The sequence below is a fragment of the Xyrauchen texanus genome, chromosome 18 (assembly GCF_025860055.1).
Source record: "Xyrauchen texanus isolate HMW12.3.18 chromosome 18, RBS_HiC_50CHRs, whole genome shotgun sequence".
NCBI classification, from domain to species: domain Eukaryota; kingdom Metazoa; phylum Chordata; class Actinopteri; order Cypriniformes; family Catostomidae; genus Xyrauchen; species Xyrauchen texanus.
In genome coordinates, this window is record NC_068293.1 from 20,140,871 (window position 1) to 20,155,901 (window position 15,031).

A 15,031-nucleotide genomic window follows, 5' to 3' on the forward strand; every position below is an offset into this window, starting at 1 on the left:
CTCATTTTGTGATCTCTCGTTAATGAAGCCCATTGCTGGAAACCTATATTACAAGTTGTTAATTCACTTTATATGAACTATATTTTTTTAAAGAGGATGTGATTCATATGTGATGTGGAATCTTGAAACATTAATTGACAAATTTGCAGGTGAGAGATAACGTAGCCAAGAAAGAAGATATCCCTGTCTTAGTTGCATATTAATCAAAATGAGTCTTGTTGGAGGTTTTGTTTGCTGGTTTGGCAATACTAGTGGTAAGGTCACAAGGTCCTCACTATTCAAAAATGTCCTCACTAATACAGTGAAACCTGTCGAACAGTGACGTGAGCAGGAACCTACTAGAAAATGGCTCATAAATTGGTCAAATGATGCTTATCTTTAAATACAGTGATGTGCACAGCTTTGTAAGATGGTTAGATTTAATTTTGTGTGATTAGCCTGATATGAATACAATGGAAGAAATGAGAGGTCCTCACTAGTATAGTCAAACAAAGCAGTGTGTGTTGGTCATTTATTCTTCTTCATATTATTGTTTTCTCTTTTCCAGAGGAAGAAATTGACCAGCAAATCTTTCTACTTCTTGACGAAAACACCATAACAGCACTTAAACCAAGAATTGGCAAACGAGTGAAGATAAATTATTTCAAGCAATTGCATACTGTAACTAGAAAAAGTTCGTCGAGACAAACTTTAAGTTGGCTTGTGAAAGTTTGGACCAGAAAGTTTGAAGAAGTTTAAAGTAGTTTGAAGTTTAAATTAGTTTAAATTAGTTTAAAGTAGTTTATAGTTTAAAGTAGTTTGAAGTTTAAAGTAGTTTATAATTTAAATTACCCTCAGATAGATAGATAGATAGATAGATAGAGAGAGATAGATATTCACCCTCAGATAGATAGATATTGACCCTCAAATAGATAGATAGATAGATAGATAGATAGACAGATAGATGCTAACACGTTTTTAGCATTTTTTAGCACTTCGCTAGGCGATGCTAGCATGTGTTAGCATGATGCTAGCACGTTTTTAGCATGTTTTAGCACTTCGCTAGGCGATGCTAGCATGTGTTAGCATGATGCTAACACGTTTTTAGCATGTTTTAGCACTTCGCTAGGCGATGCTAGCATGTGTTAACATGATGCTAACACGTTTTTAGCATTTTTTAGCACTTTGCTAGCCGATGCTAGCATGTGTTAACATGATGCTAGCACGTTTTTAGCATTTTTTAGCACTTCGCTAGGCGATGCTAGCATGTGTTAGCATGATGCTAGCACGTTTTTAGCATGTTTTAGCACTTCGCTAGGCGTATGCTAGCATGTGTTAACATGATGCTAACGACGTTTTAAGCATGTTTTAAGCACTTCAGCTAGGCGATGCTAGCATGTGTTAGCATGATGCTAGCACGTTTTTAGCATGTTTTAGCACTTCGCTAGGCGATGCTAGCATGTGTTAACATGATGCTAACACGTTTTTAGCATTTTTTAGCACTTCGCTAGGTGATGCTAGCATGTGTTAGCATGATGCTAGCACGTTTTTAGCATGTGGCTATGAAGATTTTAGGTCATTACTTTTTGGCTGCTTGATAAATAAATCCTCTGAGGGAGAGAGAGAGGGAGAGATGCAGGGCTGATAGGCCCTTTTTGTCTGTGTGTGTGAAAATGTCAGTTGGGATATAAATTTCTGAACATTCCGCAATGTTAAGTCAATGGGAGTTTTTTCCGAGTTTGATCATCATTTTTAGGAAAACCGTAAGTCCGATCAGTTAGAAAAGATGTAGCATACCGAGTCAGAACAGTTTGAGTGTCTGAGCCGAGTTTGGAGTTTGTGGAGTTAAAGCTCTAGGAGGAGTTAGAGTTGTAAAATTTTTCAGCAAGAAGAAGAATAATAATAAGTTTAAATAGGATTTCAGTAAGTTGGCTCTCACAAGCCAACTTAACTAAACACACAATGCCTTTCACATGTTTCAAATGTAAAAAATCAGCTCCAAACCCCAAAGAATATTTCTTACATCTTAATGCCATTCATGGTATTAACAGTTCTTCAAATTATTCCTCAAAATTTGAGAGCAACTGTGGTAGAACATTTTCATACATGTGGTCTTTCAAAAGACATCTGTTGAGAGATCGCATGCAAACGGATGACAGGCAAACAAAATAAATCTTACCATCTACCTCTTCTGAATTTTCACATCAGCATACTGCTCCATCCACATATCAGACACTGAGGATGTGGGGACAGAAGAAGAGTTGGATAACGTTGATAGGGAGAAAATAACTAACCATTTAGCTTTGTTTCTTTCGAAGTTGAGAGCTAAATCTTCACAAACTTATTCTGCCATCAACTTTATTGTTTAAAAAATAACTGCATGTTTAATTACAGAAGAGTTGTAGGTCTACAGGAGAAGACAATGTCCTTGTTTCAACGATTTGGACACCAAGATGAGCAAGCAGTGACAAACTTGCATTCTCAATTTGAGAGGGCTGCAGAGCCATTAAGAGACATTGAATCTGAATATAAGCAAATTAAGTACTTCACAAAAACAGGGTGTTTCATTGAGCATATTTTCCAGGAGTATCCTATTGTCAAAGGCATTACGCTGCATCTGACATGGTTAAACAAATGCCAGTACCTGAGTATAAATCAGACAGTGCTAAAACATTTGGCATTGATTCTGTTCTGCAGCATATCACTGACGATATTACGGACTTGGAGGTAAGTGGCCTCTTTATTGACACTCCAGAATTTAGTGGTACTGTTAATATCAGTGTGGCACAGGTTATCGTTGACAAATTAGGACTGAATTCACTCCTTGGTTACTCGAAAAGTTTCAGTGCTAACCGCTTCTGTCGCTGGTGTAAGGTTCCCAAAGAGCAAATGTGGACTCAGACTATGGAATCCCAGTGATGTCGCATAAACTCAGAATTACGCAGAGGACATCTTTGTCATCCAACAAACATCCAGAAATGGGACTCAAGTGAAAATGTGTCATGTGGATGAGTTGAAATTCTACAGTGTTGTGGACAATGTAATACCGGACATCATGCATGACATTCTTGAGGGAATTGGACCCTTTGAAGTAAATGTGGTCTTGGCATCCTTATTGGACTTGTGAGTTTAGAAACTCTAAACTACAGATTGACAAGTTTTGCTTATGGATTCCCTGATAGTTGCAATAAACCTACTGTATTGGGACTTGGACTTGAGAACCCTAACGGGGCAATGAGACAGACCGCAGCTCAAATGTGGACATCACTGGGGACAAGATACCAGAAGGGAACAAACATTGGCAACTGTTGCTGCTTCTTCTGTCATGCATGGAGTTAACTTTCTCCCCCTCTATCACACCAGATATCGTATACCTGAAATATCTAACTGAGGAAAACCACATTCTCCTCCATTACCCAAAAGCTATTCGGAAGATTGGTCCATTGAAATAATTTTGGACAATGTGATTTGCGTCAAGACCTAATTTCTTAAAACAATTGAGCCATGTAGTGTGTAATTTTAAAAACATTTGCAAAACTATGGCATTCAGGAATCAGATGATGTTGTGATACCACTTACTGACAGGAAGTTTGGACCAGCATACGGCTCATTTCTTGCTGCTAAACAGGGAGAATTTATGAAGGGTCTTGAAGGACTACCCTCTTTTGCTGAGATTTATGTACCTGATTGGGTAGTAGTTAATGGGACAGAGTACAGACCAGGCATGACAATTTCATTGGGATGCACAGAGGATGGAGTACCTCAGTTTGGATTGATAAAAGCTGTTGTAACTATTGGCCTTGATGTTGATGTGAAACTTGTTGTAAAAAAATGGCACTCTTGGGTTTTGACTGCCATTAATTCTCATATGCCGTATTACCTGATGAAGCCTGATGAAGCTCATTAGGCTGTCTCTGTAAACTCAGCACTTGTATGCAGTGAAATCATATAATGTAGATGATGACTTGTACTACATAGCCTTGCATTAGTATTTTTTTCATTTAAAATGAAATGAGTTATATAATATTTAAACTTTTTTTCCTCATCAGTACGTCTCCATTAAATACATGTTATAAATAGAAACGTCTTGTGTATATATAGACAAACACAATTTTCCACAGGTTATGTGCAACAATTTTCATAAAATAAAGGCTTGTTATTATAATTTTAAACAATGCCAATTCTTGGTATAAGGTGATCAATACCAATTGCAAGGAATATCTTAGGTAAGTAATCTCCACATACTGTATCGTCCAATAACTAATTGATTTATGAATTCAATTGGTTATGTAAAGGATATATACTGTAACTGAAACTAAAAACCAAATGACTTCTCTCCACATATAGACTGAAGAATCCTGTGAAAACAATGCTAGTGCTTACAAAGATGTAATGCTTACAAAGATAAATCATTAAGAGATCTTCACCAGGCATTAAAAAAAAAAAATAAATAAATAATAAAAAAAAAAATATATATATATATATATATATATATAAAATATGCTATGCAAGGTGCTAGCCAGCCATTGGGAGCAATTTGGGGTTCAGTGTCTTGCCCAAGGACACTTCGGCATGTAGAGTCATTGGCACCTGTACATTTTAAACACTCAAATCTGCATGTTTGGTGAAACCGTGCTGTATGAACGGAGCCGCACTATACAACTAGTTGTCTATTACGTCAAACAATGAGTGACACTCTGCGCTGCACACCCATGTCTTTGTGAGTTGCATGTGTACATGTGGGGTTCTGGTAACTCACAGAGAGAGATATGTATGTCATCTGAAGGTTTTAGGTCCAGTCATTGTCTTCCACCAGAGCTGCTCCCATCAGTTTTGTGCAACTGAAATGCTGTGCTATACACTTGGATATAAAAGTTGCTGTCAGGTGATTAAGATTTGATTGATGAACTCAGGAGGATGAATAAGAATTTCCAGTATTAAGGACATAGCTGTGTTTGATATTTACATTAGTCACTGTCACTGGTCACAAGTGATGTTCACAGCTATTGTAAGAACAAAAAAAAGAGAATTGACATTGGTTACTTGTTCATGCAGTAACTTTACTGTGTGAACTGTTGTGTTAATGGGGCAGTTAGTCACACCTGTTATTAAATATGGTTGTCAATCCCAAACTCTGACTGTGTGAACATAGCCAAGAAGTAAACTAGTTGAATATATTACAGATCAAACAACTTTCATCATTTATTCACCATTATGTCGTTCCAAAATCGTAGGAATTTATTTATTTTAAAGAACACATACATTTTTGGGTAAACTATCCTTTTAACTTAATTAAGTTGATGTTTTAGGGGGTATGGTATACACCATGGCGGTTCCGCCATCCTGCCACAGGCTTTTTGGAGGAACAACTCTGTAATATCAGAAAGCACTTCCACAGATCAACATTAGGACAGAGGTCACGGACCATATATGAGCGCCAAGCTACCATGATTGATCGCATCACTTATTGCCAGGTGAGAAAAAAAATCACAAAGTTGCTGGATCCCATATTGTGTTTGTTCTGAATAGTTCAGCTTCTTCTTTGATAACCCTGACTTACGTTGATGTGATATTAATCACTCTGATTCTCTATGATTCATGCAGATTCAGATGTGAGTGAGGCAGACATTAACACAATTACGGAGTGGCTGAAGAAGAATAAGCAACCTATCAGTCAAGGTGAAGAGTATATGAAAGGAACAACCATCTACTGAGCACAGTGGATAAGACAAAATTGATCCATGTCTTTAATGGAGATCACCCAGGAGTATCCAAGTCTTATGGACACCCCTGGAATGGTAAGGAACTATTAAATCTGTTATAGAAAATTAGGTTCTGCATTATTGGTAAGAGAAAATGTATCTGAACCTTCCTTTACTGTTGATGCAGATATTCTGGATTTGTGTGTTTGGGCATGTTGTGCATGTGTTGGTGGTTTTATGGCATTAATGTATTAACTGATTTTTTTTCTTTATTAATTGCTAGATTGCTCAGGACTTCAGTATATTATATCCACATGCCAAAGATAAAGTTTTTGAGCTCTGTGGGCATGTATCTCAACAAATACTTGCTTATTGTAAGAGCCTTGGATCTTCCAATTCATAGTAACATTTCTTCTGGTGAGAAAATCCTGCATAACAGCTGTTTTTTATGCCAAGTTTTAATGTTTTAAATAATGACAAGAACACAGACAGACACATACGGACACACTTAAGCTATATCTCACAATCAAGAGTAGCCCAATAAAATTCGATGAATGGAACTTACTGTTGAATAAGCAATGTTTATATTACATACATCAATCCATTGGTATAACAGCAAGAAGCCAAATGGAAGACTGCTACCATGGCTTAAAGTGCCTTGCAGATTTTCTTTCCTTTTTTGGAGATTAATCCATTGTTCTTTCCTTTGAATGTAAAGACACTCGGAGATGTTGCATTAAAAACTCTGCCAGCTATTCTTCCTCCATCGACATACAAAATTGGTAGCAAGATGCTTTGGCCTTCTTACCAGGTAGCAAAACAAGCATTTGTTGATTTGGAGCCTGTAAGTACATAATTTATGACAATACATTTTTTGGGTATTATTTGGTCCTGCATATGTGTGCATATTTACCATTTAAAAATTCTGTTTAAAGGTCTGAACGAACATCATTCAGTATTTGGAGGAAGAGGAGGCAATTCCCTGCCTCATGATTGTAAGTAACTTAATGATAAATATTAAGTAAACTGTTAACACAATTGCAAACATTTACTTAATTTAATGAAAATGTTTGCAAATGTAATGGAAATAAAGCAATTTTAAGATTTTTGTAACTTATGCATTATAATGCATTTACCCAGCAATAATAAGAGTCAATAATAATAATAGTACCAATAATACTAGGATGGTTAAAGCAACATGTTGGCCCAAAATAAATAAAACCCAACAAATTATAATTTATTGGGTAAAACTTGCTACCCAAAGCATTTGGTTAAAATGACCTAACAATGGGTTGGGTTGCCATTGGGCTATGTGTTGGGTCATTTTTAACCCAACTGATTTTAGTGAGTAATTAGTAAAAATTTAGATTTTTGAAATGTACCTATTTAGAAGGTTCTGGTAAAATTACCAACATTAGTTGGGATAATTTATTCAAATTAATAATTATTAGTAAGCAAAACAAAAATTATAACTGAAAAATAGCCTACCCATTAGAATCAATATAAAATCGGAATTGAAATCTTGTGAATCAGGATTGAAAAATCTGTATCAATACCAAGTCCTACTTTTAATTATAGCATTCAATTTGTCCTGGTGCAGAATAGGAGCTTTATTAAAATTCCAACACCTTGAAATTTGTAAAGTCACTTGTGCCAACCAACGTCAAATGTTTATTGTGGGTTTGACTTTAACAAAGGAAAAACAAGAATGTTCCGGTGCGCAGTCATGGTGCTTAGTACAAGAAAAAGTACCAGTGAAAAACTCCAGATCATTCAGCGGACCAAAACACCTGACCATTTTCACATACACACTTAGACACACAGACTCCCAGTGCTGCTCAGTGCACCCTCATGCCTGACAACCCAAAGAACGCATTTGTGCAAGGAATTATTTTCTTACATGACGGATCATAATCTGCTATTCCTGTTTCAAACCAAATGATGCATACAAGCCTTCATTAGTAATTCAAAAATGTCACTTCAGAAATAGTATCACGGCTTGTGCTGTTTCTAACAAATTATTGGATAAACAAGAATGGATGTGTGTGTGTGAGTGAGAGAGACGGAGCGTGTGCGATCACCTGTTGCCACTCCCAAGCAGAGATTCTGTCAGCTTTCTGAAGATCAGCTTTCTCAGTGGAAAAATAGCGTCCAAGCGGGGGTATTTCTGCCTATTTTGCAGTAGACGGTTCACAAGAGTCGATCACTATAGAAAGTGCAATGTTCTCTGCCATTTTAAACAGCACGCATTGTGTAATTAATCAGTCTGTTGTTTCCCTCAGCTGTGTTGAGCAGTTTTTCTGCAACTTATTTTCCTCTGTTTATGGTAACTAAGACTAAATTAACGACTTATCAACTGCCCAATTGCAGACCGGTTGTAAGTAGCTCTTAATAGCCAATCTAAATGCAGGAGGCAGGACCTGCCAGAAAATGGGTGGGATAAAAATAACGCCAACCTGTTAATCATTCAGATCCGATGCTAAAAGACACATCACCTTCCTTTGCAGGGGAGCAGGTACCTCGGGGGGAAACTACCCTAACTGCCAAGGTCCAGTGCCTGTGACAATGAACCAGTGTGCATGTGTGAGAGACTGATGTCACAGTGAAAGCATTCAGATTCACCCCTCATGAATCAAGAACAATATTTGTTCAGTTACAACCAGTGCTTCGACCCTGCTATCTCCCGCTGAGAAGGGAATTCACCAGGATAGAAAAGTCCTAATTATTTATGCCCTCAAAAGGCGGCGGGATAAACTCAGTAAAGCATATGAAATTTGTTTCAGGAGTACTTGATTTTGTGATACTTGAATTTCCACTTTGAAGTTGATGCAAACAGCAAATAAATATGTATTTTGATTGTTTAATTCAGTGTACACACAGTTAGAAAAATAAAACACAACATCATTCTGATAAAAAGTATCAAAGCAACTAAAATAGAACATTATCACACACCCAACATGTGTTGATTGAGAACAGGAGGCTAGTAATTAACATGTTCAAATCATGGAATATTTTAATGGGAAGTAAAGAATGACACGGTGTAATGTAGTACAATAAACAACACCAAGTGTGACCGTTAGTAGGATAAAAAAAAAAGCTAGTAAAATACTATTTTCAAACTCATGTAGCTTACAGAAAATAATCTGAAGATAAACACAGACACTAATAAACACCAATAAATACCTATTAAACACATAGCTACCAGCTTATTTAGTCAGCTTTTGTAAGTTCTCATCATTGTTAGAGCAATTCAACAAGTCTAGATGATTCAGTATTAAGTTAACCAGTAGCAGATTTAGCTATTATTTTGCTGAATATATATATATATATATATATATATATATACACTGCATTTACTCACCCTCTTGCCATTCCAGAAACACAGCTTTCTTTATTTTTCAAAATACAAATGAATATTTTCAGAAAAATGTCTCAGCTCTTTAAGTCCATAAACTGCAAGTGAATGGTGGCCAGAACTTTGAAGCACAAAAAGGCAGTATAAAAGTAATCCATTAGACTCCAATGGACTCCAGTAATCCATTAGACTCCATAGGTGTGGGTGAGAAACATATATTACTATACAAGTCCCTTTTTACTTCAAATCTCCACTTTCACATTCAGATGTGAAAGTTAAACTAAACAGGCATCACATGTGACTTTCAGATGTGAAAGTTAAACTAAACAGGCATCACATGTGACTTTCAGATGTGAAATTTAAACTAAACAGGCATCACATGTGACTTTCAGATGTGAAAGTGGAGATTGAGAGTAAAAATAAAGGACTTAAATATTTATCTGTTCCTCAGCCACACCAATTATGTTGCTTAACCACTGTTGTCGCATGGATTACTTTTATGCTGCCTTTGTGCTTTTTGGAGCTTCAAAGATTTAGCCACCAATCACTTGCATTGGATTGACCTACAAAGCTGAGATATTGTTTTAACATGTGTTGCTTGTGTTCAGCAGAAAGAAGAAATTCATTAATATTTCACGAGAGTGAGTAAATGATGAGAATTTGAATTTTTATTTTTGGGTGAGCTATCCCTTGTGTCCTTGTGTTATATTTTGTGTTCAAGCATAGTTCTGTAATAATAAGTTGTCAACATCGTAAAAATCCATAATTTCTTTGTGTTGCGTGTTTGGGGGGCACCACGATGGATCTCGCCTACAGGGCACCAAATAAGCAAAAAAACACCACTGAAGGTAACACAAAGAAGATTAAATATCTTGAGGTTGCATGTGAGATAGCGAAGATATTTTGAGAAAGAATTAATCTGTGTTATTTTTAGACAAGTGAAAATAGCCTCAGTTATGTTCCATTACCTGAGCTATCTGCATTTAAATGAGATCAAGTGTGGAATTGAGCAAAGTTCTTACCTCTATCCATCTCTGTGCTTCGGAGTAAGTAGTCTCATAACCCACCGCAGACTGCTGTCTCCACTCCATCACCGTTCTCATTAATGTTTTTTCAGGGGACAGGCGTCTACACTGCAAGGATGAAGTCTAATTAATGTGCGACCCATCTAGTTCTGTCTCGTCGCGAGGAAACTCGTCAGTTTTCTTAAGAATTAAATTCAACAAGACCCGGTGTAAAAACGCAAGTCTCCTCTTTTCCCGAGAAACTTTGTGAACGTTATTCGCTCTTAAGTGCGCCAGATATGCCTACACGTAACCTAATAATATCAAACGTTCACATCAAAATGAGGTTCCGGTTGCACAATTAACCCTCAACCGCACGCATTATGATAGATACATAGAAAAAAATATCTGAATGTTTTTCTTTTATTAGCATAGCTTAACATGAAATGCAGTATACTTATTTAAATAATAATAATAATAACGCAACAACATATTCTGAGTGAACTGTTGTCACTCCTAACAGAACAATATGAGGTCACCATGAGATGAAATCATTAGACATTTGTTCTTTATTGTTGTCTATAATTATTAAAAAATAATAATAATATGACAAGCCTTCATATTTATAAGTAGATTGATTTTTATTTTAAAGAGATATTCTTCTAAAGCAAAAAAATAATAAAATAAAAAAAACAAAAAGAGAAAAAAAGGAACATCCCCTTTAGGTGCATTAATGTTATTAACATCAGAAATGTATTTTATATAATTTCAGAGAAAGTGAGTGGTGGTTAAAATGAACAGGTGGCAACATGGTTCAGGTACAAAATTGTAGAGCTTCTTTTATTTGAACTATTTTTAGATATTGGATATCTCAAGTTGTTGGCTTGTATCTTTTACTGTCAAAACTTTTAACTTTTGTTTCATTAAAGACAAAATCAAACCTATAATATATAAATACTCATAATCTTAAGTATTCAGCACTTCAGAAAGATTGGCAGTTTTTCTCCAAGGTAAAAAACATCAAGAACATTTATGCTTTGGAAAGTGCCACAACAGTAAAACGGAGCTCCTGAGGATCTCGTGCCATAAACTTCTTACAGACCTCTGCACAATCCTGTAAGTAAGGTAAAAATTGATCAAATAAAACTGGATATCAAGTCTATCACAGTCCTAAAAACCTAAAGCCATTTTAACAAATTAAAGTATGTCTACAAATAAATCAAGCTGCAAATATAAAGTACATTGCTGTGTTTGCACATCAGTATAAGAAGTAAATTCACCTCAAGAAATGTGTCCTCTGTGGTTTTCCTATGAACAATTGGAAAAGGTTTGCATCCATCTGCAACACACATACAAAATATGAATAGACCAAATATCCTCCTGTACTATACAGTAACAATATTTCTTTTTTGCAGTTGTAGCAAACACTTATAGCTTAAGCACAATATTAATGATGTCCTTATAAATGTACCTACCCAGTTCATATAAATGTCCCTCAACGTTTACAAAGGCAACAAAATGCAAATCCACTTTTTCATCTAAACCTGGAGCCTGTAGGAGTGAGCAGAGTAAATAACCAGTTTGCATTTTATGATACTAATGAACACACTGTATCTTACTTTAGAATGTTTTGTCATATGCACGTACTAAATTCAAGGCCCTGATGCTGGCATACAAAACAGTCACTGGGTCTGCTCCAGCATACCTAAAAACATTTATGCAGAGATACGTTCCCACCAGAAGCCTGCGGTAGGCTAAGGAACGTCGCCTTGTCGTACCAAAACAAAGAGGCACCAAAACACTTTCATAGACTTTCAGTTTCATCATACCACGTTGGTGGAATGACCTTCCCAACTCAATCCGTGAAGCTGACTCACTCTCTATCTTCAAAACACAGCTTTGATCTTTTCCAAGAGCACTTAACCAGTCACTTAAAAAAAAAAGATTACAATTCTTGTTGCACTTAAATCTTAAATCACTTAAATCTGTTTTGTATACTATTCTGATGATAGTGAAACTTTGCAGTATGGCACTTTTCGTACCACTGTCTCCTGTTTTCCTCTTTTGTAAGATGCTTTGGATAAAAGCGTCTGCCAAATGAATAAATGTAAAATGTAAATGTAAAAATGTATTAACAGCTACTCTGTATTTTGCAAATACCAACCTCTGTTTGTCCTTCCTGAGCACTTGATTCATGTGTAACACGGATACTCTGAAATCATAAAAATATCAGTAGCATGAATAAAGAATTGGTTCGGTTAATGCCTGTAGAGATTTCCTGTAAACAGTCTGATGTAGTTAGTGATCAACTTCCAAAAAAGTCTTTGCCAAGTTAGGAAATGTAATGTAAACGTCAAAATACAGAATATTTAATTACCTCATCTTTTTCAAGGAAAGTTGCCTTTTCCTCTGGACTCATCTTTGTAGATTGCCGTAAAAATGACCTTAGTGGTGAATTGGGCTCTACAAAAGCAGAACTTCATGAATATACCACAAACAGCCATTTAAAAAAATAAATGAACAGATACTTACCAAATTCCAGATGCCTTTGATTGTTTGCCACAGCATGAATCAACCCTATCGTACCACAAGCATTGCCAATGGTTTGCTTCATGAAGTACACCTCGGAGGACACCTCTTGTCCTTGAGCTTGAATCTTTGCCTCCTCCTCCTGTCTAAAGGTTTCATACTATATAGAGAATATTTTTATTCCCTGTAAGTAAATATCGTGCTTTGTAAAAATCAATGTCATTTTCAAGAATGACAATGATGCTCCATTCAATTGACTGGAACAAATTTTGCTTAAGGTAACAAAGACATTTTTCAGTCCAGAAAATGTTGTACTTTATCAAACCAATGTTATGGGCTAGATATGTTTTAATAAAGGAAAAATTCACCTTTCTCTCTTAATTTACTCACATTCATTCCATTCCAGATGTGTATGACTTTATCTCTGCAGAGCACAAAGAATATCTCTGCTCTGTAGGTCCATTCAATGCAAATAAATAGACCAAAACTTTGAAGCTCCAAAAAGCACATAAAAGGCAGTATAAAAGTATTCCAAATGAATTCAGTGGTTTGAGCAATGTGTTTAGAAGCTATACAAATAAAAACGTCTTGACGATCTAAGCAGGTTTTGAGTGAGCACATATGAAAGTGTAACTCCTTTTTAACTTTATATTTTGCCATTGCAATCTCTAACCATGGTCATGATTTCAAGCTCAATTACACATCCTTGTGCTTAATGCATGTGCGGAGTGCTAGATGACGCTAGGAACTGTAATCTAGCTTGATACCATTATAGCCAAGGAGACATATAATGAAAAAGGAATTACATTTTGGCCAGTTCTCACCCCAAATCAATTAGATCACTTCAGAAGGCAGGGCTTAAACAACTGGAGTGGATTACTCTTATCCTGCTTTTATGTGCGTTTTGGACCTTCAATGTTTTGGTCTCCATTCACTTGCATTGAATGGACCAATAGAGCGGAGATATTTTTCTAAATCTTCGTTTGTGAAAGGCATAAAAAAAAGAAAGGCATACACATCTGGGATGGCTTGAGAGTGAGTAAATTATGAGAGAATTTTCAATTTTGGGTGAACTATTCCTTCAACACAGCAATAGGGGAATTGTCATTCGATCTCTAACAGAGCAAGAGACTTGCATTCAAAAATCAATATTAATAAACTATTGTGTAATATAATATGAAAGTTTTATAATATTATATGTTATTATAATAATGCCGCCAGTGCCAACCATGTCCAGTTGCACATCCATCTATCTTTAATGGACACCTACGAAGAGGCATCTATAAATATAAAGCTTGTTTTGTTAATATGGATTTTATATGGGTGTGAATTGCAGTCATACCTTCTCTGTTATGGGGAAGAGCAACAGAACAGCACACACAGGCCTTGGCACCAAACTGAGAACTTCAGATTCCAGACCGTACACATCCCCAAACTGCCAGGTGGGTACCAAGCCCAGCTGCTTTAAAAACTTGAAGGTACAACACATAAATATTAAATACAATTCATAATACATAGGACTATTAAATGGATTAGACGTGTATTGTCAGAGACATGGACAGAATGCATGGGCCTACACAACCCTATTTTTTATTTAAACGTTTCAATAATAAATTAAAATAACATCATATATTTAATTAAGAGCATATGAAATCAAGTTAAAAACTATGTATTAAGCGCTTTATTGCACATATCGTACAAATCAAAGTGGATGCAACTGGCGTGATCACAAACGTATTTAAATAAACCTGATTCATTCATTTGGCACAAGTTTGAATCCTAGACACACCCAGATAGTCGAGACATCTACTCACTTGGTTCATAACCTGAAAAGCAGACACAGAACACAAACAGTGTCACGTTAATTCGATTACAAAGACGTAAGCTGCACCTTACCGTTCCTGCTAAAAGCTGGATATACAAATGATGAACTATAACACTTAATTAACATGGAAGGATCGTGAATGCAGGGCGAAATTCATACCTCTGGGTTGGCTTCCAGTGGTAACCAGCGCTGGCCCTCCATCTCAGACTAAGCCCAGACTGTTATCTTTAATAATAATACAAATTATACTGCTTCCCCGAGAAATAGTGTGTAAACACTTTGACAGCTGAGAAGGAAGCTCTGTGCATGCGACTGTGTCGATGTGAAAACGGATGAAGGGACTTGAGTTTCAAAATAAAAGTCATCACTAATTACTTATTTTACTGAAGAGTTCTCTTTCCGGCTCATGTGGCATCATTCATGATGTTTAGTTTCATGAATCTCTGTGAATGGGTCATTTTGAGGAAATAAACTGTTATCAACCAGTCACAAAGCCCTTTGAATCAAGGGTTTCAAACAATCAAATGTTTGGTCTGTTTGTCACATATTAGTTTGAGTCCGATAGGTGGCTGTATTCAACAGTTTCTGATTCGACAGTCGCCTTGGGCCACCACCAAGAGAAGAATTTTGAGATTCC

General features: G+C 36.2%; 2 protein-coding genes across 3 annotated transcripts in view; both read right to left on the bottom strand.

Annotated features, from left to right (window-relative positions):
- LOC127658781 (LIM domain only protein 7-like) overlaps positions 1 to 10,127 on the bottom strand; it is an 84,184-nt gene extending 74,057 nt beyond the window's left edge. The window contains 1 exon segment of the mRNA XM_052148286.1: positions 10,059 to 10,127. Coding sequence (XP_052004246.1) covers positions 10,059 to 10,127 — 69 coding nt within the window.
- A 531-nt stretch (positions 10,128 to 10,658) lies between these two features.
- On the bottom strand, positions 10,659 to 14,722 carry LOC127659064 (ubiquitin carboxyl-terminal hydrolase isozyme L3-like). Of its 2 annotated transcripts, XM_052148695.1 has the most exons (9): positions 14,554 to 14,722; positions 14,384 to 14,395; positions 13,912 to 14,040; positions 12,573 to 12,729; positions 12,418 to 12,503; positions 12,205 to 12,252; positions 11,516 to 11,591; positions 11,321 to 11,379; positions 10,659 to 11,154 (listed from the first exon to the last, which is right to left on the bottom strand). In XM_052148695.1, exons 1-9 carry the CDS (start codon positions 14,593 to 14,595, stop codon positions 11,071 to 11,073), a joined length of 693 nt encoding a protein of 230 aa, XP_052004655.1. In that variant the 5' UTR covers positions 14,596 to 14,722; the 3' UTR covers positions 10,659 to 11,070. The 2 variants fall into 2 exon arrangements, with proteins under 2 accessions (XP_052004655.1, XP_052004656.1); XM_052148696.1 differs by lacking the exons at positions 14,384 to 14,395; positions 14,554 to 14,722 and adding an exon at positions 14,318 to 14,362.
- Between the last annotated feature and the right edge of the window lie 309 nt (positions 14,723 to 15,031).